This window comes from Cydia pomonella, chromosome 7, assembly GCF_033807575.1.
Source record: "Cydia pomonella isolate Wapato2018A chromosome 7, ilCydPomo1, whole genome shotgun sequence".
Classification (NCBI taxonomy): Eukaryota; Metazoa; Arthropoda; class Insecta; order Lepidoptera; family Tortricidae; genus Cydia; species Cydia pomonella.
In genome coordinates this window covers 7,387,317-7,412,150 of record NC_084709.1, presented here as the reverse complement: position 1 = coordinate 7,412,150, position 24,834 = coordinate 7,387,317, and the positions used below count along the sequence as shown (strand labels likewise).

The 24,834-nt window shown below is 36.3% G+C and overlaps 1 protein-coding gene and 1 long non-coding RNA gene across 3 annotated transcripts in view; one reads left to right on the top strand and one right to left on the bottom strand.

Moving 5' to 3' along the window:
- Window positions 1-19,932, bottom strand: part of LOC133519728 (uncharacterized) — a 74,139-nt gene extending 54,207 nt beyond the window's left edge. Inside the window, exon 1 of the long non-coding RNA XR_009799663.1 lies at window positions 19,472-19,932. This is a non-coding gene — a long non-coding RNA (uncharacterized LOC133519728). The remainder of the gene's footprint in view (window positions 1-19,471) is intronic.
- LOC133519723 (uncharacterized) overlaps window positions 1-24,834 on the top strand; it is a 93,353-nt gene that overhangs the window by 32,856 nt on the left and 35,663 nt on the right. For both annotated transcript variants that reach the window (XM_061853785.1, XM_061853784.1), the window contains one exon: window positions 19,942-20,150. In XM_061853785.1, the coding sequence (XP_061709769.1) occupies window positions 19,942-20,150 (209 nt within the window). The remainder of the gene's footprint in view (window positions 1-19,941; window positions 20,151-24,834) is intronic.

Sequence of the window (24,834 nt, the reverse complement as noted above, 5' to 3'; positions counted from 1 at the left end):
TAGCGTAGCGTAATCATTCTCTCACTATCTCTTTTCAATATTAGTGCGACAGTGACAGATGCGTTTCGTTCGTTATGGAGCGTAAGCGATTGGTATGTTGAGTGCGCACCCTGAAAGCTTCTTGGTAAATCAGAGGGTTTCCCGCAAACATGATAGCTCTCTATGCCGAAATGTGATTTTATATAAATATAAATACAAGACGAAAGTATATAAATATAAATACAAGGTGTAACAAAAATAATGGAGATCCGTTTAATTCGGTATCGTATTGGGAGCGTGCACGACTGTCACGCAACCTAGTGTCCGCAAATCTAGGGGAAAACGTCAATTCACTACATCTTATAAAACTACTCCAAAACTATAAACTACTGAACGGATTTTCATACGACTTTTATCTATCAATAGAGTGATTCTTGAGGAAGGCTTAAGTATATAACTTGTTAAGGTTTTGTGTAAATTGTTTGAAATATAACGATGTTGTTGGAAAAAAACACGCTGGCTAGGAGCTTTAATCGAAAACGCTGCCTAATCCGTTTGAGCTATAACAACACAATGCATGGTGGGGTTGTTTCTCATTCATAGGTCTACAAAAAAGTCCGCAATGTTAAATGTCTATCTTTTAAGGATAACTTACTATACATATTCGTAACTTCTAGAAAAAGATCACGTAATATGTGGCATTTACAAAAATATTTACATGGATACATTATTAACAATTATCAAAAATACGTTAGTTATATTAAGCATCTCATACAGATTACATTGGTCCCTTGCACCATACAATCTAAATGAATATTTCAGGAGTAATCGTAAATCAAAGTTTCATTTCGAGCCATATAATTGTACGAAATGTTAAAGACGCTATCCGCAGTTAGTTCAAATTTTTACCACCTTATGCGATGGGATCGCTTTACCCCCACCATGCACTTCACACGGTCCCAATATTTTTTGACCTTTGTATGGAGGGTTGGCCGACTTGGACGACCTGCCTTATAGATTTTTTTTTTCGCGTCAATTTATTTCCTTTGATCAAATCAAAACACGATACCGAATATGCCCTTAAACGGATGCTCCCTATTTTTGTTACACTTTGTATAACGCGTGGGAGAAAGAGAGAAAGGTTGCTATACACGCATGAACTAAAATTGAATTGGAACTGTAATTGTTTCTGTGCATGACAAGCATAAAACCGACAGACATAAAAACACATTTAGATGTAAAGAAAAAAAATCAAATAGGAAAAGCTATTGCTATCTCTACCTAAACAAGAAGAAAACGATTTTCTAGCCATGAAAATATAGCTGTAGGTATATTATATAGTATCACGCAAAGTTAAGAATTTCATTACAATTGTTTAAGTACCAATATTAAACGTTCATAATTCATATTTGAATCAAAACAACTCGCTTTACTTTGAAACTGTAAATGAACATAAATCGTTGCTTTTATCGTTAATTCACATGCTCCTTTTGTTCGCAAATGAATATATAATGTGTTCAGAAAGTAGGAGTAAGTCCTTACGGCTTAACGAACTCATAATCACCCCGGTAACATTGAGAGGCGGGAATCACTGTCAATAATAAATGAAGGACTGACGTCGACGGGGTAGATCCGGGGGTCGATCGGTTCAGAGGTGAGTAAGGTCAGTTTGATAGCTGTATTATGTCCTTATATATCCTTATGAAGGCAAATCGAACATTAAAGCCAACTTGTTATCAGCTGTCCAAACCATGAATAAAACAAACTGAGCGCCGCGGTACAGGCTTTTCTAGTGGGGGAACCACCAGTACATCCCTGAATGTGACTAATTATGGTTAGTTTTTCTTCAATACTTATGTTTAGTGGCTGATCTCAGATAATATATATTATTTTTATCTCTTAAAGGATTAGTTAAATATCAGTGACGTTTTATCCCGTTTGTCCCGTTGTCTACCTACGAAGCCGATGGTCCCGGGCTCAAATCCTGGTAAGGGCATTTATTTATACGTGTGATGAGCATGGATATTTGTTCCTGAGTCATGGCTGTTTTCTATGTATTTAAATATATATAAATATTTAAATATTATATATATCGCTGTCTAAGTACCATCAACACAAGCCTTATTGAGCTCATTGTGGGACTTAGTCAATTTGTGTAATAATATCCTATAATATTTATATTGAATATTTATATTTTATTTTGTGATATGTTATTGTAATTTTTTAGTTGTTCTAGCGTCCCGAATATATTTTATTCAATTGTATTTAAATATTACCAGTATCTAATATTACTAATATTGCCAACATTTCATGAACACTTAAGTTCACCAATTTTTGTTATTGTAATTTAGGAAGCCGACACCAGAGAACAACTGTTGGATAGGCAAGAAAAATAATTGACGGTATATATTGTATATAATAAATAAAAATATTTTTTCAAAAGGTTGGCCACTTTTTAAATACATCATTATAATACTAATAGCGTTATTAATACACTTTAGCCAAATCTGTCAAGTCGTTGATAATCGTTTAACCCTATTCATTATACTGAATTTTGTGTTTGTTAGAAAGATACATAATTGAAAAGAGGCTTGCTCATATTTAAGAATAAGGGGTAAGATTTTTTTATTTTTTTAGAAAACAAACAGCCTTTTACAAATATGTCTTAAATAAATGAACTAAAAATAGGCCTAAAGCTTCCTACGTTACTAAGAAAACTATTACATAGAAATGTGAATTTGTTTTTTTTCTGTCAGATTTCCACTTGATATTATAGATGACTACATAGAAATAACCAGAATTGATATATAACGGGTCAAACTGAAGAAAATGGAGACAGTATTAACCTTAGGTAGGTACTTTATTATATTACGTGAATTTCGGCATTCTATGCGAAAGTTATTAAATTACATGTTAAGTTAACCACACTTATTTTTATTATAAATAGGTAATAAGGCACGATAATGAAAATAGAAACTGCAGCTGCAGGAAGTAGTCTTTGAAATGCCGCGAAACGTTCTCAAACTTCAATTGTAACTTGTGAAATATGTATTACTTTAGAACTATGGGAATTTCTAGGTTTTACATGAGTACTTTCAATGTGAACTTTGGTACAAAATATCTGTAGGACATTATACAACAATAATGCAATGATAGCTACTTTAGGTAATATCAGGGGGAAAGGCTTTCACTTAAGTTCATCTAGCTTTACAAATAATTATTTAAACATATCAAAAGGTGAACTAGTAGACGATTGAAATACTTATAGGCAATCGCATTTGTATTGACTTTCTACATACATACATACATACATATAATCACGCCTATTTCCCGAAGGGGTAGGCAGAGACCACGGATTTTCACTTGCTACGATCCTGACATACCTCTTTCGCTTCCTTCACTTTCATGACATTCCTCATACATGCTCGTCGGTTTAGGGTGCTCTTGACCTGGCCTTTTTTCAGGATTTCCCCGATTTGATCAGAGAAAGTCCGCCGAGGTCTACCCCTTCCAGCTCCCTCTTCTACTTCTCCCTTATACACTCTCTTTGTTAACCTTCTTTCACTCATTCTTTCCACGTGTCCAAACCATCTCAACATACCTTTCTCAATTTTTGTCACTACATCTTCGTTCAGTCTACACTTTTCCCTTATCACGCTGTTCCTAATTCTATCTTGTAATTTTACACCACACACTTCTCAACGCTCTCATTTCCACTGCATTCACTTGACTCTGATGTTTCTTCTGCCATACCCAACTTTCGCTACCATACATAAGTGTAGGCACCAACACCCCTCTATGCACAGCCAACCGTGCTTTTTGCGACACCTTCTGGCTGCTCATAAAAGCGTTGAGTGCCCCATTCACACGATTTCCAGCATTCACTCTCCTTTCAATTTCTTCATCATGTTTACCGTCCCTAGTGAACAAGGTTCCCAGATACACAAACTTTCTCATCGGTTTCTTTCACTACTCTTTCAATCAATATCTTTGCATACAATTTGCCGACGACGCTGAGTAATAACAAAAAATATAAATAATAGATCTCAGATAAGCATAGTACTCGTAGATATGTATCATACGCATGTAATTAATCCTGTCTCCAATATCGCAACAAAATGAAAAAGATAATTACCTTCATTAACATTTCAGCTTTTTCATTTAAAGGCTATCGAGGCATGATAATTGCTTACGGGTAGCTCAAATTTGAAGTCAACATTTATATTAACGAGAATCATATAATTATATACCGATTTTAATAACACATGTAATCTTGTTTACACACGTTATGTCCCTACCAATATATGTATAATATTAAAAATACGAAAGTAACTGTCTATTTGTTACGTCTTATTTAGGTACGCCTGTATGAAGAAGTTTATTACAAGTACTAATTTTACGTAAATTTGATATAGCTCCTCTACACGATGGCCCAGCGCTGGACCAGCGAAATGGCCATGCAATGGTTATCACTCCTCTACAGGATGGTCCAGCGCTGGACCAGCGAGATGGCCGTGCGATGGTTGAGCGTAATATATTACGCACTATGGAATGGACCACGTGTAGCTGCGTACACACCATCGCTGGCCGACTACCTTTGATGTGCGGACGAAAAACCGACACCGTAGCCATCCCATTGCCTTCCCACCGCGTCATTATAAGCAATCCGACACCACTACCCTCTCTACACGCTGGCCGATCTTAGTGATAGTATGATGGCCCATCGAGTAGAGGAGCTATTAAAAATCAAATAACCAGTATTTTACTAACAAAAAATTTCACCTGACTACCTGAGTCAAAAAAATCTTTTCGTATTAAATCTATTTAACAAGCAGAAAAGTCTGCAAACGATGCTATTAAGCTTAGAATAAATTTAAAAGTGGAAAAATACTGCCAATCGATACTGCAGCGCTCTGCCAACTGAGTCACCAAGACCTCATCCATAGCCAGTAAAAAACTATTTTATCGTTCATAAACATAACCTTTTTACCCGGGCCAAAATAAGACAAGTTCAACACCCAATTCATCTACGAATGAAGTAGCTTCTTTAGCGCCATAGTACCGGATAGAATCATGTTATGAACTACTGCTAAATGGATCTGTTTTACTACTATTTAATTGTAGTTAAACCTTAAACGCGCCGATCACAAAACCAGGAGCCCCAAGGCGCCATGTACGTAACACCGCATACTCGGAATCTCTGAATTCGAGAGCTCCGCTTACATGCACCGAATATTCCCTTGAGATGAACTTGCATTGTACTCGGTTTCTGAACGTCTTACCGTCTGTGGTTTAATGCCATTGTTGCGGAGGTCCTTTACAGATATTTTTCATGATCAAACACAAAGGAAAGTTAACTGGTAAAGAATGCCTTCAGGCATTAAGTTCGCTGTTTGTTAAAAAAATATTGTGCAATAAAGTTTAAATAAATAAATGAATTAAGGAAGCTTATTGGACTAATCGTAATTCATAGAACTCGTTAATTTTATTTTGATTAAACCAAAACGACCAAAAGTTGCGAGCACCACTCCGAATCCCTCCCATTCCCTCTGTATAATTATCTGATTACAACAAACGTGTGCACAAAAGAATTCACAATTCCCAGAGCCTGACATATCTTCAGAATAGTTTGTCATGTTATATTGTTTGCAAGTGACTGGTTGCTATTATGCCTCGTACGGAGTAGGCAGTACTTGTCGTCGTACTTATTTGATAAAAATACACGCCCTCTTCAGTACTTATGGATCAATCAAGATTTTTGGCCCCTCTGTATTTTCAATTAAAAATTAGATTGGACAAATAATCGATTTTGTGTTCTTAATCGTGCTATTCTGTAGTATTCGTAATCAAGGCTCGGAACCGGTTTATAAAATACCGGTAAATACCGGTTTATTTCGGTTTTCCTGCAAACTTTTATAAGAGCGCGTAATTTTTAAGAGCTTTATTGTAACCTAAAAAAACCGGTTTATTCGTCGAGCGACGCAACGGCCAGTCGGCCTGGTGGTGTGCCACGTAAACATAGACACCGACATAGGAAGAAACCAGTTTTATTGTTGTAAACCAGTTAATTTGATAAGAACTGTTCTCATAAAAACTGAGTTTTAATATAACGGTTTTTCGAGTGAAACCGAAATTAAAAGGTTTTGCGCCAAGTACATAATAACGGTTTGGATATTTAATCGGTTTCCGAGTCTTGTTCTTAATGATATGTGATGTTACTCAACATTGTTAAATTATTGGTAGGCACACATAGAAGAGCATTGTAATTATTAATTTACCTCGTATTTTAACTTGTCTGAACTATCTTTGAAGGGATTTATAGAGATTTCAGCTTGAAGCTTGTGCAGATATACCTAGTTAGATACGTAAAAATCAACTTAAAGCTTTAATCTTACACCTATGTTCACGCCATAAAAGGTATTTCTGGCATTTAACTTCGATATTTAGTATGGTACGTGAGCCCCCAGGCGCGCAAGAATTTAAAAGCTATTTATTAAGTAAATCCGCCTCCACACTTCACATCGGGAGTGCCCCGTGCATGCAGAAGCGTATTCTGAATATGAATTGTGACATTACATTATATTATTCTCGTTTTGATATTTTCGAATTGTCATATTATAAGATGTAAGAATTGTACAGGAAGTTTTCTAAAATAACTATTAGGTTGTCCAAATATAAATCCGCCATTATTCGGAAAATTTCATTATAAATTTTATTTTTAAATTAACAACTACTTTTGTCAATGTATTGACCGTCGCTATCCACAACTTGCTGCCAACGATTTGCCAGTGTGAGAATCCCGCGCTCGTAGAAGGCTTTCGGTTTTTCGTCAAAAAAGTTTGTCAGATCACATTTTAGTTGGGGTTCGTTATCAAAATTTTTTTCTTGTAAGTAATTAGATAAAGCCCTGAATAGGTGGTAATCGGTTGGCGCAATGTCTGGCGAATAAGGGGGATGTGCAATAATGGTCCATCCAAGTTCCTGTATTTTCTCACGAGTTTTTTTGCAAATGTGTGCTCTGGCATTGTCATGCAAAAAGTAAATTCTATCCTGTTTTCCTATCAGATTTTTAGATACTTGGTCAAGCTGGTCACAGTAGATATCCGCAGTAACTGTAGTATTAGGTGATAACAGTTCCCAGTATATTATTCCCCTAATTCCCCACCAGACGCACAGCATAACCTTTTTTTGGTGACTGTTTTGTTTCGGTGTTGGTACTGCCTTCTGACCGACGCTAAGCCACTGACGCTTGCGGGTATGATTTACATAGAAAACCCATTTCTCGTCACCGGTAATAAGATTGCGTAACCACTCGAAGTTCCTGTGTGATGTCAAGTTTTGCATACATATGTCGACTCGCTGTTGTTGTTGAGAAGGAGTTAAGTCGTGCGGCACCCACATTCCATATTTCCAGGTTTTATTAAGTTTGTGGAGATAATTATCTATTGTCCCATGGGAGCACTGAAGACGCTCTGCCAGTTCACGCACCGTAGATTTTGGTTCATCTTCAATTATTTTTTTTAGAACGTCGATATCAATTGCTAGTGGCCTTCTAGGGTGGGGCTCGTCGTCGAGGTTAAAGTTACCCTCACGAAACTTCTGGAACCATCGTTTTGCTGTGTCGTAACAGAGGACATTCTCTCCCATCGTACTACAAATATTTTGCACGGCTTCCGTCGCTTTGTGACCCAGACGAAACTCATGAAGTAGAAGTAGCCTGAGTTCTCTTCGAGAAATGTCCATTTTTGTCGATCGTTCGAATCGTATCGAAGTTATTGTTCGACTGTTGAGGTCGCGCGAACCTGCTCTTCTTATATAGCCGAACTATGGACGTTTCCAGAACACTCTTACGATTTCGTGAAATTGTAAATAAGATGGCGGGTTTATATTTGGACAACCTAATATTATACTGTTAATATCCAAAACAGATACATAACTATATTGTCTACTATTAAAAATGAATTGTGGTCATCACACAATAGCGATCATATGTTGATTGACTGAGCGAGCGCGAAGCGCCTCCTTTTCTATTTTCGTAAAAATGCTTTCTTATATCCGGAAGTTCTCTACAGGGTGCATAGCCAACATGCCAATCGTTTACACTCCGTAGCGAACGAAACGCTACTATCACTGTCGCACTAATATGGAGTGATAGAGAGACGCAAAGCATTTCGTTGGCGTAGCGCAAGCGATTGTCACCTAGGCTAGACACCAAGATCTCATTACTGAATTAACTCTCGTGAAATTTTACGAGCCGAATCAATACTTTAATAGATTATTTTAGTCGTATACCTTCTTGGAATTTTTTCAAAATGGCGGAGCCATAAGCATTTGCGAGGATAGACCTGGCCATTTTGAAAAACTCCTAATAGTTTAATAATAAGAATGCAGTGAGGTAGCTGCTGAAAATGAGAGCAATTCGGTTTGGTTTAGTAATTTTCATCAACTTTATTTTAATCAACTTCTAGTGCAAGAGAGGTATGGGCATTGTGAATTTCATCTCGCTTTGTGTGGTAGGGCACAGCCCAATGGATGTCATTCCAGATCTAGAGCAGAGCCCAACTGGGGAAGTACCTCCACCTTACAGAAAACAGCAGCCAAATAACACTAGACCCTACTCATAGTGTTGTGTTCCTGTCGGTAAGTAAGGTTGCCAGAGCTCAACGAGGGGTGGCGGGGTTAGGGTCGGCAACGCGCATGTAACTCCTCTGGAGTTGCAGGCGTACATAGGCTACGGAGACTGCTTACCATCAGGAGGGCCGTATGCTTGTTTGCCACCGACGTCGTATTAAAAAAAAGTGTCCTTGTGACTACTCTTGTGTTTTAAATATGGAAATATTATAACAAAAGATCTTACTTTTATGAGTATATTTTATACAGGATCTATAACATTTTATGATCGCGGTAACGTAAGCGAGATATACAAAATTGCATACTTTATGTCAACACGATCGTTAAACAAAGTTAGCACACGTGATGAGATTACAGCGATAAGGAGGAGACTCGTTTTGACGACGGGAAATAGTAGCATTTGTCTGGAGATAAATTAACCCTTGTCTTGCTAAAAGTCGTTACTGTGACATTTGTATCACTCAAAGGCAGGAAACTACCAATTCCTCTCAGTCAGCGGCTGTTAAAGCGAAGTCGTCTTTATTTCAACATTGGCATAGTTTCGCGCGCTAATGTTTCATTGTTGTAGAAAATGTATGTTGCTTTTGTATCTGATCTACACATCTTTGAGAAAATACTTCAACACCAGCCGCATAAGGACTAATGACTGCTTGCTCGTAGAGCTTACTCCATTTGGTTGTCTAAGTGTATCCTAAGTATAAAATAAGTAGGTGCCATAATGTTAATATTAAATGTCGGTACAATAAGCAAAGCGATTAGCTTAGCACCCCTGCATACAAAAATGTATTTTCAATTCAGTATCTATATAATACAGTCGCCATCAGATAATAATATCTGAACTCACTCTAAAGCCTAATAGAGGCGTGTTCAGTTATTTGTGAATGCCTTGGCGCGTCCGGCATATCTGATGGCGACTGTACCTTGACTTGTGACAAACAAAGAATCTGTTTGGATACTAATATACAGATATAATAAACCTATACTATACCGTAAGGCTACTAATTAATTTCAGGTAGATTTAAAGAAACTCGTTTGGTTTTTTTTGTGTTCATTTACGGCAAAAACTTTACTTCAAAGAAAATAAATTGAGCGTGTCATTTCAGTTAGCGGCTCATCCACCTAAACTAGACTTTCCCCAATTAGACCAGAACTCCAGTCTGCTTGCTCTTCAAACAGACAAAACGGAGTAGTTTTTAGTTTAATGGCCGTCTTGTCTAATGTAAAACATCACGGAATACGGTTATTTAGCGTTTCAAATTTACGTTGGTGTATTTCTGTTTAATGGAATACCTGTTGTAGATTAATCAAAAATGGTCGTTTGCCGTCACTTTCAGGCTGTGTTGCACAACTGAGCAGATAAATGTATGGTGGTAGTTTGAGGCATCATACCTATTTTCATGATATTATTTTCAAGTAGAGCTACATCATAACTTTATATATTACATACACATTTCAATTATCTTCTTTGGAAACTGTTTTATTAAAATAATTTTGACGATTGGTGGAAAATTTAAAACGGACCTAGCTTTTGTTCATAAGGTTCGTGCGCCGGAGTCATGCACGAAGATGGATGGCCGATTGTCATGATTTATTATGTTTACATTTAAGATAGCAGTTAAATAATAATTCCACTGTGGCAACATTAATACGTTACCCCGATTAATACAGGGGTAGTTGGGAAAACAACATTATACTACTGGCAGCACGGTAGTTTTAGCAAGTGGTGGGGACACGAAGTAACTGAGACAGGCTCGATCACTTGGGTTGAGGCCGTCAGAGAGGACGCATCGTATAGACTTAGTTAGGTCAGAGTACCTGCAAGTACCTCCGTTGTCGTAGTGTAGTAATAGTTAAGAGTAACCATGCGAGAGGAAGCACCACACTATTTAGTAAGTTTAACAGGAAAGGAGACGGCCTCTCTGAATATTGACACTATGGAAAATATTGTTCCATAATTTGATGTAGGTACATATATTAACCATAGCTATGCCCCTACATTTGACATTTTTTGATTATGGTAAAAATTAGGTGCGAAAAATAGATTTCATACAAATTTTAAAATGCTCTTAACTCTTAAAATAATTATAAATTCGAAAAAAACGTAGAGGCATAGCTGTGGTTGATGTACAAAAAAAATGTGTTAAAATATTTTCAATAATGTTAATATGCAGCGAGGAAAATGAGGGCTACGTTTGTATGAAAAGGCATAGCGGCACTTTCACTTTCGCCTTTAACACGACATTTTTCCGGCATTTCGATTGCCAAATAGAAATATACCTAAAAAATTGGTATGTATCTTTGTTTTGAATAACTTATTATTGAAAAATAGCGCGACCAGGCCAGCCTAAATGTGTCGACATGCCATGTTAATAGGTATAAATCAGTTCTAAAGAATAAAACGTGTTTACAATTTTACAATCTATTTGGACGTCGATCCCGGCTCAGTCATGGACAATAAATTGCGACCGCCTTATCAGATCAGCGATTCTGTGCTACATTTTCCGTAAATCTTATTCTATAAATGTGTAATAGCTCAGAAGATATTTATATGCGGAATTGGTCCAACAAACACGCTGACATTGGCCAAAAAGGCGGAGAGCAGGAAAAAACTAAAGCCCTGCAATGGAATCGGACAAGCGTGAGTAAAACAGTGATGAATGAGAAGGCAGCAAGAGTTACGTCAGTGCCAAAGCTAGTTGAAATCCTCGATTTATGTCCCTGTAATGAGATATAAAAAAAATAGTAGACAGAAATAGCACTAGGTACATAATTATGTAGTTCTATAAAAAATCGGGGCGCTCTGCTTGTACCATTGAAAATGACAATTAGTTACGCAGCTACGAGTATCGTATCGTGATATTTAACTTAAGACTTTACAGTATGGTAATATATGGCATGGTTGATAATAATTTGATTTGTCTCTAATATTGCTTGTCCCATTGGTTTGTTGTCCAGGGGTGAGAGCTAACGTTGCCATCGTCTAGGGGGGTATTAAAAAAAATTACAACTCTCTGGGACAATTTTAGTCTAACTATCTGGTGTATTCCTATTTTGCTCCCGCCCCATAATAAATGCAAACAAATTGAAATATACCAATTTTCTATTTGTTTATGTCTATGTATTGCACACTTGGTGCTTCTTTGTTTACCTATAACCCCAAATAATGTGGCCAAACTCAGTCAAATAGACACTCCTAAACAATGTAATGTAATGCAAAAGTTTCCTTTTATAGATTTACTAATTTCTGTACTCTGCATAAGACATGGACCCGTATTACTGTAGGTATTGATCTTAAATTTAAATATTTGTCCGATGTTTCATTTGGCAAATTTTAATTTGACCGAGCATGTTTTTTCCAAGCCCCTTTTAATTATCTAAACTTTGAACCCATTAATTTTTGTAGGTTAGAATAGATTTGTAACCTTTCTGAAATTCCGCGTCAAAAACGCGTTTGGTCAAATGAAAATTTGGCTAATGAAACATCAGACAGAATATTTTGATATTGAGATAGATAACCATTTACGCGTGCACTTACCATTCTTACATATATTACGTAAAAAGTGCTTGAAATATGAATTGATTTGATTTGTTTGTTTCTGTGCATTTATTGTAAACTATGTGAGGTGGGCAATAAAGAATATTGTATTGTATGAATATAACATCGAACAAATGTATGTTAGCTTGCAAAATTATCAATAAACTTGGATTAATCGTATTCAATAAAGTGTGTACACTACTGGCGATGTGAGCCAAAGTCATCCCAGGCCCAACCTCATTGATACCCGGCCAAAGTGTCCGTTGGATTGATGGATGGGCCAGCTCCATTCAACCATCGCTCTTGGGTGCTTAATACATTATTTAGATACTTTATAAGTGATTCATACTGATAATCTATTAATTCATCCCAAGTTCAATGGTAAAAGCGTATTAAAAAGTGAGTAATATAGACATTTTTGACATATTTATTTACACATGAGACTTTACACGGCTACCACAAGTTGTCGTTTGACATTTACGTTAGCAACTGCATAAACTCGATCACTGGTGATCGAGTTTAATCGTGCAGTTATTTTATGCGATAAACGCTGCGCTAAACGCGATGCGTATGACGCACAAAATTTAGCATCAGATAATCTAATAACCAAACATTGTTTTACGCGCTGAACGCAACGGTAACCGCACATTAAAAATATTTTACCTTCATAATTTGTGTAAGGAGTATCCTTATTTATTGCACATATACAATGCAAATACTTTTTATTGCACACCTCAATTAAATAAAATAATGCAGAAAAGAAACAGAAACACAGGTAGAGGTAAACAACAGGCGGTCTTATGGCTAAAAAGTGTTTTTTTTTTTTTCAGACAATCTTCAGGTAAACATACATAAAGCTTTTCCTATCGGCTTCTGCTGATTCCGAAATCGCGTTACAGACGCAGCGTTGTACGCATAACGCTTAAAAAAAGAAATTGTCCCTACATATGTTGCCTTAACGCGCTTACCGCTGCGTTTATCGTACGCGGTTGCCGCAAAAAACAATGACGTGTCTTCGGGACGCAGACGCGGCAAACGCATTCCGTTGTCTAACGCTGCGATTTCTGCACTAAACAACCGAACGTAAACGTCAAGTGTAAATTTGTACTAATCTGTCAATATTTTAATAGAAGTTTAAGTAGCATACTTAACACGAATAAAAATGTACTTATGAAAACATTATTATTACGGAAGTATTTAAGAAAAAACAAAAAATATTATTACGGAAGTGTTTAAGAAATAAATTCACTCTATAAATAATAATCCGAGCCTTCCCTTTGACGGGGGCTTTTAAATTATCAATGCCTACAAGTAAAACTAATTACTTATACTTACACATTTTTTATATTTTAATACAGGTAGAAAGAGAAATTGAAAAATAATCTTCTATAAATAAAAAATATTTTATTATTTTTCGGCCGTGAAAGATTAAATTAACTCCGGTGGAGTGGAAACCGCAATATCGCGCCTCCGCCTTGTCACCTCTTGTTCTGCTTCAAGCATTTTGATTGATATGAACCAGAGAAGAATCACAGGTAAAGACAGACAACAGTCGCCTAACAAACCTGCGTTTCCTATCAATAATAAGGATGGTTCTTACATAGTCTTAAAAGTTGTAGTAGTAGTAATCACTTTATTGCACAAAACCGTACTGGTTCTCTGTCTGTCTGTTTCATCCAAAAACGACACTTTTGACACTGATATATCTGATCCAGATCTAATTCGTGGCTTGTTATTAAAATACGCCTGTTTGTTAAATAAAACTATTTAAAGTAATTGATTAGTGTGATTACATACGAGCCTGTGACCTAATGCATTTTTTATAGAAATTGTCAGTCTTCATTATTTATTTGTCGTTGATATAAAGGAAACATTATTAATGTACTTTCGCTTCAAAAGACAGAATGAGTGACGTGTGATTAACGATGCCAATTATTAATTCTGATACTGTTTCAAATCGAGATTGTTGTTTGGATATCGATTAACAACAGCTTTCGTATTTGACTTGTATTAGTATTGTCTGTATACATAGTGTGTAGGTACTTGAATACATCAGATATATCGGAACGGCCAAGGTGCTCACAAATATGTGAACTCGCCTCTATTTTCAAGGCGCTAAAGTGCGTGTTCAGATATTTTTGAGCACCTCGGCCGCTGCCATATATCTGATGGCGACTGTACATTGTGAACAGCCCGCGTAGCCAACATGTCAATCGTTAACGCTCCGTAGCGAACGATACGCAACTGTCACTGTCGCACTAATATGGAAGAGTGATATAGAGCTACGCTACAGAAACGATTGGCAGGTTGGCTACGCGGGCTGGGCACTGCTATAATTTTATATAATTTATATAATGGCAGATATGTCAGAAGCAGATAGGAGATCTCCGAAACCGACACTTGGCCAGTTTTGAACCTAGTTTCTAAACCTCAGACATTTATTCGTAGCGTTTTGTAGTTTAATGTTTGTCATACATTTTCCAATATTAAGGTAAGAATCCTATGTTTATTGGGCACTTTGAACCAGCTTGACGTATGCTGTGACGTACCTATAACGGAGCTCCCTAGAGGCCAATGAGAACTTTAAATTGTTGACTGTACTGCGTTTAGTGTATTATTATTTATTTATTTTCAATCACATGTCCGGCTCACAGCGGAGGTCTAACGCCAGGATATGGAACAAACATGTCAAAACACATATACAAAATCATATTAATTACAAATAAACAAGTAAATATAATAAAATCATAATAATTCAAGATAAAAATTACAACATTTTATAACATTAAAATTTTTTAGGCATACCTCCCAATCGCCTCAGTCTAGGGACGTCTGATAAGGAAATTTAAGTATTGACATATTTTCGAGCACAAAACACTCAACCCATCATTAAAAAGGTCCAGCGCCAACTAAACTGTTTAGAAGTGCAAGGGCTCTTGACGTGGGCGCACGGCGCGCATACTGCGTGCGCGTCGCGGGGACTGCGAACAGTGCGTGCCGGCGCCGAGTGGATGCGCGCACATAGTCATTGGGAACGAACAGCCGTATGCTCGAGAGCACACAAGGATTATCCACTTTGCCCCGGAAAAGCAAGACATAATGGATTGCGAGAAGCATTTTTCTCCGGAACTCTAGCGTCTCCATTCCACAAACAACGAGGGATAGAGAAAAGGATAGCGGCCGTATAGCCTCTTGTAGAAATACTGAACGAATTTTTAATAATATCCCTATACTTTTGGTCGTTTGGTTCCCATACGATGCAGTTAAATTCCAGTCGGCTACGGACAAAAGCATTGTACAGTTTAGCCTACGTTAGTCGTATTATACGTTTACAACTAACGGCCCGTTTCGAACTTTAAAATACGTCAAATATTAGATCTAGATACGATATGGATCGGATATGTCAGTGTCAAAAATGAATTTTCTTCAAACAAAAACGTTCGAATATAAAGTTAATATCAAATACATAACAAATGATATAAATAAACTAAAATAAATTTAAATCATAAATATACATAAACTCCTGACAATACGTCTTTCGATTATCGCTAAACAAGCTACAGTAAATGGTATAGAGGGTATTTAATTATAACAACTTTAACTAAATTCAAGAATGTTCTAAGCGTATTGATGTAATTAATTACTCTAATGAATTAATGATGATAACAGATTGGAATAGTTGATTACTTTGAATATAAGCGACGACTCCTGTGGTTTCAAAAGACTTTAGAGAGACCTCTTGTCATTGCAAATACTATTTTAGGATATCAATGTGGTGTAATCGTAGCAGAGCACCAAACTACACATAGGTACTTTTCTCGTCAAAAATATACTCTTAGAGATTTTTCCATATATTTGTGGTCGAGTCTGTCTAATTCTAATCATTTCCAAGGTTGAATGCAGACTGGTATTGAAACTTAAATCAAAATGGTTTTGCATGTTAGGTAATTCATTAGTGTGTTAGATTTATACCAAACGTAATATTATGAGCCTAAGTGCCACTATCTGTTAAATCCTTCTCCTCCTCCTCATGATGCTCCTCGGTACGGAGTGAAACATGTCGGCTTGTCAAGCGATTTTTAACTTAAAATGCGTGAGTGACCCGTTTTAATAAGTATATTTAATATCTCTGCGTCTGACAGAAGTTTTGTTATTAACACTGTTGTAAATAATTACATACAATGAAATATCTAGGAAGAACGCTATTAAAAGATGACTAACCCGAAATAACTGTCATCGATTAGCCAAGGCTGAATAGCTACTCAACATACGAGCTGAAAATACCATCGCCGACCGATTTGGTCCAAACTAAATTACAAGGGTTCCTCAGTTTCTAATCGAAACCTAAAAATGGCGGCCGGTTGACCTAGTTCCACTGATTTAATATTTAACTAACAAATTCAATTACCCAGCCACCGCAGTTATTAACATTTAATAAGGAGTCGAGTTCGCACCAGGCTTCAACTCAAATACTTTTAGTATTCTAAGTTTTTAATTAACAGTCAAATACACGCTTAAAAGTTTAAGAGGTTTAAAATTGGAGCTGGCTATTACATACACATTACTTTCCAAGTCGTCGATGAAACAAAATGCACTTTTAAATAATTCTGTCACAGTTTTCTCTATACTCGAAACTGGAATTCAAGACCCAAAAAAATTGGCAACCTTTTATCTGGTAGATTATTTCATGTTATAATCCCAATGAATCTGTCAAAACAATGCTTAGATCTGTATAGTTCATCAACGATATTAGTTACACATCAACATGTTGTTGACAAAACAAGCACCTCTTGATGTAACTCAATACATAATAATATAAATAATGGACGAAACTTCAGAAATCAGTATATACCGCGTGTTACCTGGAGGTTAATTCGACGGTACATTTTGATATCAAAATAATATCATTTAGTTATGGTTCGCGCGTGCATTTCGCTCGTACTTATTCGTACATATACTAGCGCGTGCGTGCCAAAGAACGAATCTAAGTAATGTAATGTAACCAACTTTAAACTTTTCAGTTGAAAAATGGATGAGCTTTTTCAAAATTGTTATTGCAAATTAAAATCGTATTACTTTCTCCGTTTGAACACATCCATACATCAGTTTTGTCATCAAAACGCTGCTTATTTTCGGAATCGACTTCTAGCGTCAAGGATTTAAGAACGTAAGAACGGATTTATCAGTACTGCAATTTAATTACAAAATTAATGTAATATGGGAGTATTGCTTCTGGTGAATTTCCAATATGACTTTTATGTGTAGGTTAGGTAGGGTAGGTACTCGTATTTTAAGGTAGATGTCACTAGGGGCCACCTGAATACTACTCGTAAATATATTATTTTCACAAGTGTTCATTAACGCATAGTTTTAATTTTATAATTATCATTTCAAGAAAAGTAAAGCCGACGAGAAGCTCGTTTCGACAATCCTATTGATGGACCGATTTTATTTAATATTTCAAATTGTAATAAACCCGCAATCCTGATTTCTGTTACGTCCGACATCTAAGTGATTCCCGGAAAGGAAATGATGTTTAATACAACAAAGTGTTACCATGCCTCCATTAATTTACTAAAAACGTTTGCTCTCCCAAAAAATTGTTTCTCAGAATTCGCACCAAATACAAGAAGGATCTCATAAGTTATTTACTGTGTAAGATACATTATTTGATATAGGTACCTACATTAAGCGAGTCAAGGAAAATGAAGTAGCACTGTCGACGTTGTTAGAGATCTTTTACATGAAACGGCCATAATTCCGGCCTGGAGGTATTCCGAGATTTCTCTTTACTTTCCTGATGTTTGTTTCCCTAGGGGTAACATTTTGAAAATCTTTTAAATGAGTATTAATTTTCCTCTTGGAAAAGTTGCGTCACTAAACCGAGATACAACACTACTTACAATTTTAATGAAAGTTAAGTTATGGCACGTAGAAAAAATAAGTTACGCCTATATTTTCGCACATTTACTTAAAGTTACGTGTGGAGACCGCCTCGTACCGCAACAACTCGGTTTCCCCTCGGGAACGGTTTATTTTTCTGGCACAAAAACTGTGCTTACTCAGACTCTTATCTGCATATGCCAAATTCAAGCAGCTGGGTCGATCTCGAGGCAGCCAAGTGTAAATTCTATGGAGCTCATTATATGGAAGCAAGATAAACAGAGCCCTGGGTGTCGTGAATATTGTATTGTTTGGAATCGCGAGCTTTAGATTTGTAAGAATACTTATATACCCCTGGTGCCTTTTTTACTTTAATTTCTTACCTTTTGCACCTTTACTGCCACCCTAACTAGAGTATTTTGATCGTGGGCGTCTAATCAGTGCTATGGAAAATGGCGTAGCTGCGCAGTCGCGCCAACGTTGCGTCAAGCAGCAGCCATAGAGTTGACTAGACGACAACGCTCATGACTCATGAGACGCTAGTATCGGGTGGCCTTGGCCGTGCACCCTGTTTTTGTGGCCTAGTGGGTAGGGAGCCGCTGGTTTTTGAGAGGTGTTTTCGACTCCAGCACTTCAATCTGTCAATTAAATTACTGGCAGTAATATCTAAATCAACTTCATTTGAGTGGTGGCGCTGAAGTTTTTTTGTCTATGGGATCAAAGGGCAACTGCTGAGCCAGAGTGCCCCCTACCCCCTTTAAAATGACATAACCCTTATTATGCACCTGTTGCACAAAACATTATTATAGACACCAACAAAAGAAAGGACTATTCATTCGTATATTCACATCATAATATTACCAAAAAAACCTTTTAATGAATAAATAACTTTTTACCAGAAATCATACTACATTTTTACTTACAAATAATGACAGTCAAGTTACAGTAATATCGTATAATATATTCTCGTTTTGTAATTCCACTCAGGCAAATGGAAATATTAATATTGTTCTGGGATTTTAATAATACCCTGAAATTTTACTATCATTCAACATTTTTTGTAATATTGAGCCAGTTGCGTATCTACTCGGCACTGAATGATGTGCTTTTATAAGAATTATATATGATATTTACTTAAAAAGTATTGTATTATAAATATTATAATTATAAAAAAAAGAAAAATGTTTTTTTTTTTTCTGCTTACTCATCTGTGTTAAATAATGTCATAGATAATTAAATTAGCTGGACCATTCCACAAACTGCTGTTTTTTCAAATTTCTAGTAAGCAAATTTTTTGTATTATGATCCTTACCTATTGATAAAGTTTGTCGTAATTGACTTACTACTTTGAGGAAACGGACGGGTCGATAACGAGGCGATGATGACGCTAAAGGGCTATTTTTAAATTAATCGAAATATTAATTTATAGTAAAGGTGACTTACCCCGATTGGTCCAGTCTCGTCAAAACCATAACAAACAAACTCCAATGTTAAATATTCATCAGCGGTTGACGTAAAAGTTGAAGATATGTTATAACGTTAAACAATTGTTTACAAATAATAATATAAAGCGTCGATAATTTTCCATATGCTATTGGGATGATTAATTTATTTATGAAGTCAGTTATCAGTCTGTCAATATGTCAGCATCCTATTTCGGTGGCCAGCTAGTTACCTTTGAGTTTTAATGTAAAAAAAGGTTAATGCTGAAAGGAAATTTGGCACAGTAGCGCCACCACCTGTGTATCTATAGCTTGGCTTAAAAAACTGTCAGTATAGAGTTTATAAATGACACTGGTAGAAATAGTGGAATGCGCTCTAGCTGTTAGTCTCAAATATATCCTTAAAATTGCCAAGGCTTCTGCCCGAAAATTAAAATCTATGTTTTATATCTATGAAAATGTTGTCCTCAGGTGTCCGAGGCCTGCACAACCTCGAGATAAATGTGCCAACGGCTGTGCTGGTCGGTGAAACCGTGACCTTGGAATGCAGCTGGCAGCTGGAAGACGAGGAGGCGCTTTACAGCGTGAAGTGGTACCGCGGAAGAGAAGAGTTCTATCGATACATTCCTAAGGAGTTACCCCACACGAGGGTGTTTCCTTTGCCAGGAATTGAAGTTGACGTAAGTATACAAATTAATTTGTATTCTTGACATAATACTTTCATGTCACATCAATGACACTTTCAGAGTAAGTTACACTCGTAATTGGGTCAAAGACAAAATTATGTTAATCTCTTTCCTATAGACATACCCAAGAGTTTAGGGCTATAAAGGTAAATTTTCTTATTTAACCCTTATTCACATGAAAGGGAACATATGTACTCCTTTAATTTAGATATGTATAATAAAATCATTACCTTACATGCCCACAAGCTGTTAACTATTGTCCACAGGAGAGAAAACTTGAGTGTTCATCAAAACTGTAAAGTTTTTTTTTCCTGTGGACAATAGTTAACAGCTTGTGGGCTTGTGTGTATGTGGGCATTAGGTAATCGATACTTCATTTATAGAAGTATTTAAGAAGGTGGTCCATCGATTTTTCAAGGACGCCATCATTAATAAGCTATAATTAGTTTGACTGATAACTTACATTATATAATGTTATTGAGGAGTTCTTCAATTATTTGTTGGCCATTAAATCAACTTCATCATCACCGAAAGACTGAATGAAAATAATTGTAGGTACGCTACGAAAGCAAAACAATAAATACTAGAAGTAGGTATCCAAATTAGGTAGGTACTATTCATAGGTATGTCTTGATTTTACTTAAATAATAAGCATCCTTTTCTTAAGACGACGCATTCTAAATGTTGGCATCAGGTATCTTGATTTATCTGAGCAATTACAAAACTCATCATGAAAGTATTGCTTGGTGAACTGGTTGTGCAAGCATGGACTTCATTTCTGTAGTTGCCGTTACACGATTGGTTAAGTTTAAGGTATAGCAAAGAACATCGTATCAAAGATTCCTCTTTTAAAACAAACATTTTCATTATACAGGCAGGTAGATTAGGCTAAACACACACTTCGATACTGTAGTTGTAATTTTTCGATTAATTCTTGTTACGTATTTTACTTTAAACGGTAAAACTGCATATGCATACGACCTTACAGAATAAGCTACAGCACTATGCGTGAAGTATCGATAGAACACGGGTTTCATTGTTTAACAATGCCTCAACTTAATATAGTATTTAGGGAAAATATCAGGACCTACTCGCAGTGCCAGTAGACATTTCTTTATATAAAAACAAAAATAACAAATATAGGACAGTCGGTAAAATATTATAATCAATTAATCTAGCTAGTTATACATTAATATTTAAATACTTATTAAGGAAGCGCTGGTGGCCTAGCGGTAAGAGCGTGCGACTTGCAATCCGGAGGTCGCGGGTTCAAACCCCGGCTCGTACCAATGAGTTTTTCGGAACTTATGTACGAAATATCATTTGATATTTACCAGTCGCTTTTCGGTGAAGGAAAACATCGTGAGGAAACCGGACTAATCCCAACAAGGCCTAGTTTACCCTCTGGGTTGGAAGGGCAGATGGCAGTCGCTTTCGTAAAAATTAGTGCCTACGCCAAATCTTGGGATTAGTTGTCAAGCGGACCCCAGGCTTCCATGAGCCGTGGCAAAATGCCGGGACAACGCGAGGAAGAAGAAGACTTATTAATATATTACTTATAAAAACACCGCAATTTGATTCCCATCTATAATTGCACGTTTTGAGGGAGGAATTAACAGGGATCACTTTGCGTCTGAAAAGTGTTGGTTCGATCAATCCTTTATTATTATACTATCCAGTTAATTTATTCTGTTAATATATTGTTTACTTAGTAATCTTGTTTTGACTATTTACTAGAATGAATTTACTATTAGGTTTAATATTTTGTCAGTTCAAAGTACATACAACGGAAAACGCTATTTACTGTTCTCTTAGAATACGTTTTAGTCAACAATAAGTCATTATTAAGCGCCTCGTGCAATACGAGTCTGATAACATTATTAGCTAGTTTGCTCTCTCCTTACCATTACGCTGCCCCATTATAATAATTAATAAATAAAATTATTTATTTCGAGTAACTTTCAGACTCATAGATATATTAGTATGCATTTATACATATTATACAGCCAAATAACACTAGACCCTACTCATAGTGTTGTGTTCCTGCCGGTTGCCAGAGCTCAACGAGGGTGCGGAGTGTTAGAGTTGGCAACGCGCATGTAACGTTTCTGGAGTTGCAGGCGTACATAGGCTACGGAGACTACTTACCATCGGGTGGACCGTATGCTTGTTTGCCACCGACGTAGTATAAAAAAGACAATAAATACTTCTACAAACATACTACGTACTTAAAAATATTCCCTACATACGTACGGATTGTACGTACCTAATACTACACCCAACAGCACTAATGTTTACCGTAGCACAGTAAATTACAAATTCAAAGTGGTTTTCTAATGGCTATTACAGCTGCAGGTAATGCATTGTTAGGCGGTAATATCTACACTACTATTACGAGTGTGGAACTCAACACATTATCTCCAGTGAACTTGCTATTTTGTTACCATTTTATAACACTGAAGGCTAAATGGTCCATTGAACGGTACAGATAAACCTGATATCGTCACGTACGATCTATCAAGCCGTTTGAACGCTGAATAAACAATAGCACCTGCATTGCTAGATCGCTCTTTCTAAAAGCGAAACTACCTTAGGCGTCATTCACAAGTGAACATTTTACGTACCAAAATGATATTGAAAACACATTGAATGCGTCCGCTTACCTGCGTAGCCATGTATATGTGAACGGAATGATCCGACACTCACATTGAATTGGTATAACATTGATATTGTTTTTTTATTATAAATAAAGCTCCCTTTTTACTTCCGTCCCCTGAGAAAAGAGAGAAAAATGCGTTTCGTCACGTATTGCATACACTATCACAAAAAGGTACTGCTTCAAAAGGATCGTGCGTCAGCATTTTGCGAGAAAATAAATATTGGCGTAGTCTCTTTGAAGCATGTGTCATATTTCACCACAGTTTTATGTCGTTTGACGCCATAGAAGAAATAAAACCTGCCAATAGTCTCCGATATTGATTATGTGGTAAACGTTTTTTAACTTACGCTACTAATGGGAAAATTAAATAACTAAAACGATGTTTCAACAAATAATTCTTAATTCTCATTAAGAATTTGACAGTTCACTGGGAACTTTTTATAGTTAGACGTCGTCGGCAAAACCATGAAAAATATTGCCCCACCACACATAACCACCGTAAAATCGTTAATTAAATTGGAAAATCGGTTGGCATTTAGAATTACGCGCGCGAAAATACGGTAAAAAATGAACGAGTTTTGGGATGTTAAGCGTGGGGGTCTCTTTTAAAATCTTTATTCTGCTTCCAGAATATATCTTTGTGGAGGTGTTCAAATGTTATTATTATGCTAAAAGATCATGTTTTTTTTTTGCTAGGTTTCTGAAGTAGGTACATACTTGCATACTATTCGCAGTGTGCAGGAACCTGCCTCGCGGCTGAGAGGCACATAAGATGTTTGGTACACATAAGTAAGCGTATTTTGAGCCCATTTCAAAAACTCAAAGTGATCACTGTGAAGTAGGATAGTAGGAGTGTGAGTGTAGGATCGTCGAAATGCAGCAGTCTGCCCGTGTCTGTTTAGTTAATAACTATTTAGCATTAAAAACTGCGAAAATAAGCGCCAGTATGTGTCATTCGGCATTTTAAATAACTTTGTGTTACTATTTTTACCTTCGCTGATGGCATTAGAATGTTCATAAATGACTATATACACAGGATCTCTTTAGTGACCACATTATCATGCCTCTGCCGTTTCCTGCCTCTTTACCATAAAGTAATCGCTTTATCATGAATCAGAGGCTGTTATCTCGGTATCTACCTATTTTACATGTAAATGAAACATATATGGTGATTTCAGATCACCAGATAAAACTTAATGTTGTTCTTAGTTTATTTCATGCATAAATAATGTATATTCCGTGCGATATAACTCCCGAGAACTTTATCCATCACAGTTTTGTGCTCGTACATACGAGCTGGTGATTTCAGCGAGTAGTGGTGCGTGATTTTAGAAACAGGAAGTTAAAACTTCTTTAATATATTCCCCTATTTTGCTAACTTGATAATTTAACTGAAAACGGTGAAAAATAGAAATACTACTCTTAAAAATACGTGTGATATCTCATTAGATTTGTAATGATGTCTATAAAAATGTATTCGAAGCGTTTCTTAGCTCTCGAATATATTTTCCTAGAATCTAATGAGATATCAATATCACACGTATTTTTAGGACTAGTATCTCTATTTTTCACCATTTTCAGTATATCGATTAAACCAAGGTGTAGAGCCCACGGATTGGAAGTTTTAAATAACCAGTCGTATTGTAAATGGCCAGCCAAATAGCGTTGTGGATAACTAAATAATTTGGCATTTTTTTATATTGATTGAATAGGTACTACGAGTAGAAAATGTTTAAGTAACTAATTCACGTATAAGAAAGTCATATCATCAAAAACATAGGTCACAATTTTTATGTTAATGAAATATGACTTCATTTTTAACTGTTGCAGGAATTTCATCTTAAATATCTTGTATATTTATTACATATATCCGACTTTATAGCTAACGTAAGCGCCCATTGTATAAGCTAACGTAACCTTTTCACTTCAATACCACGTGATAACGATCTTTGATTCCTACCTATATTTGATATTTCCTGAAATCATTACTTCATATGTGAAATTGAGAACGTAATCGAA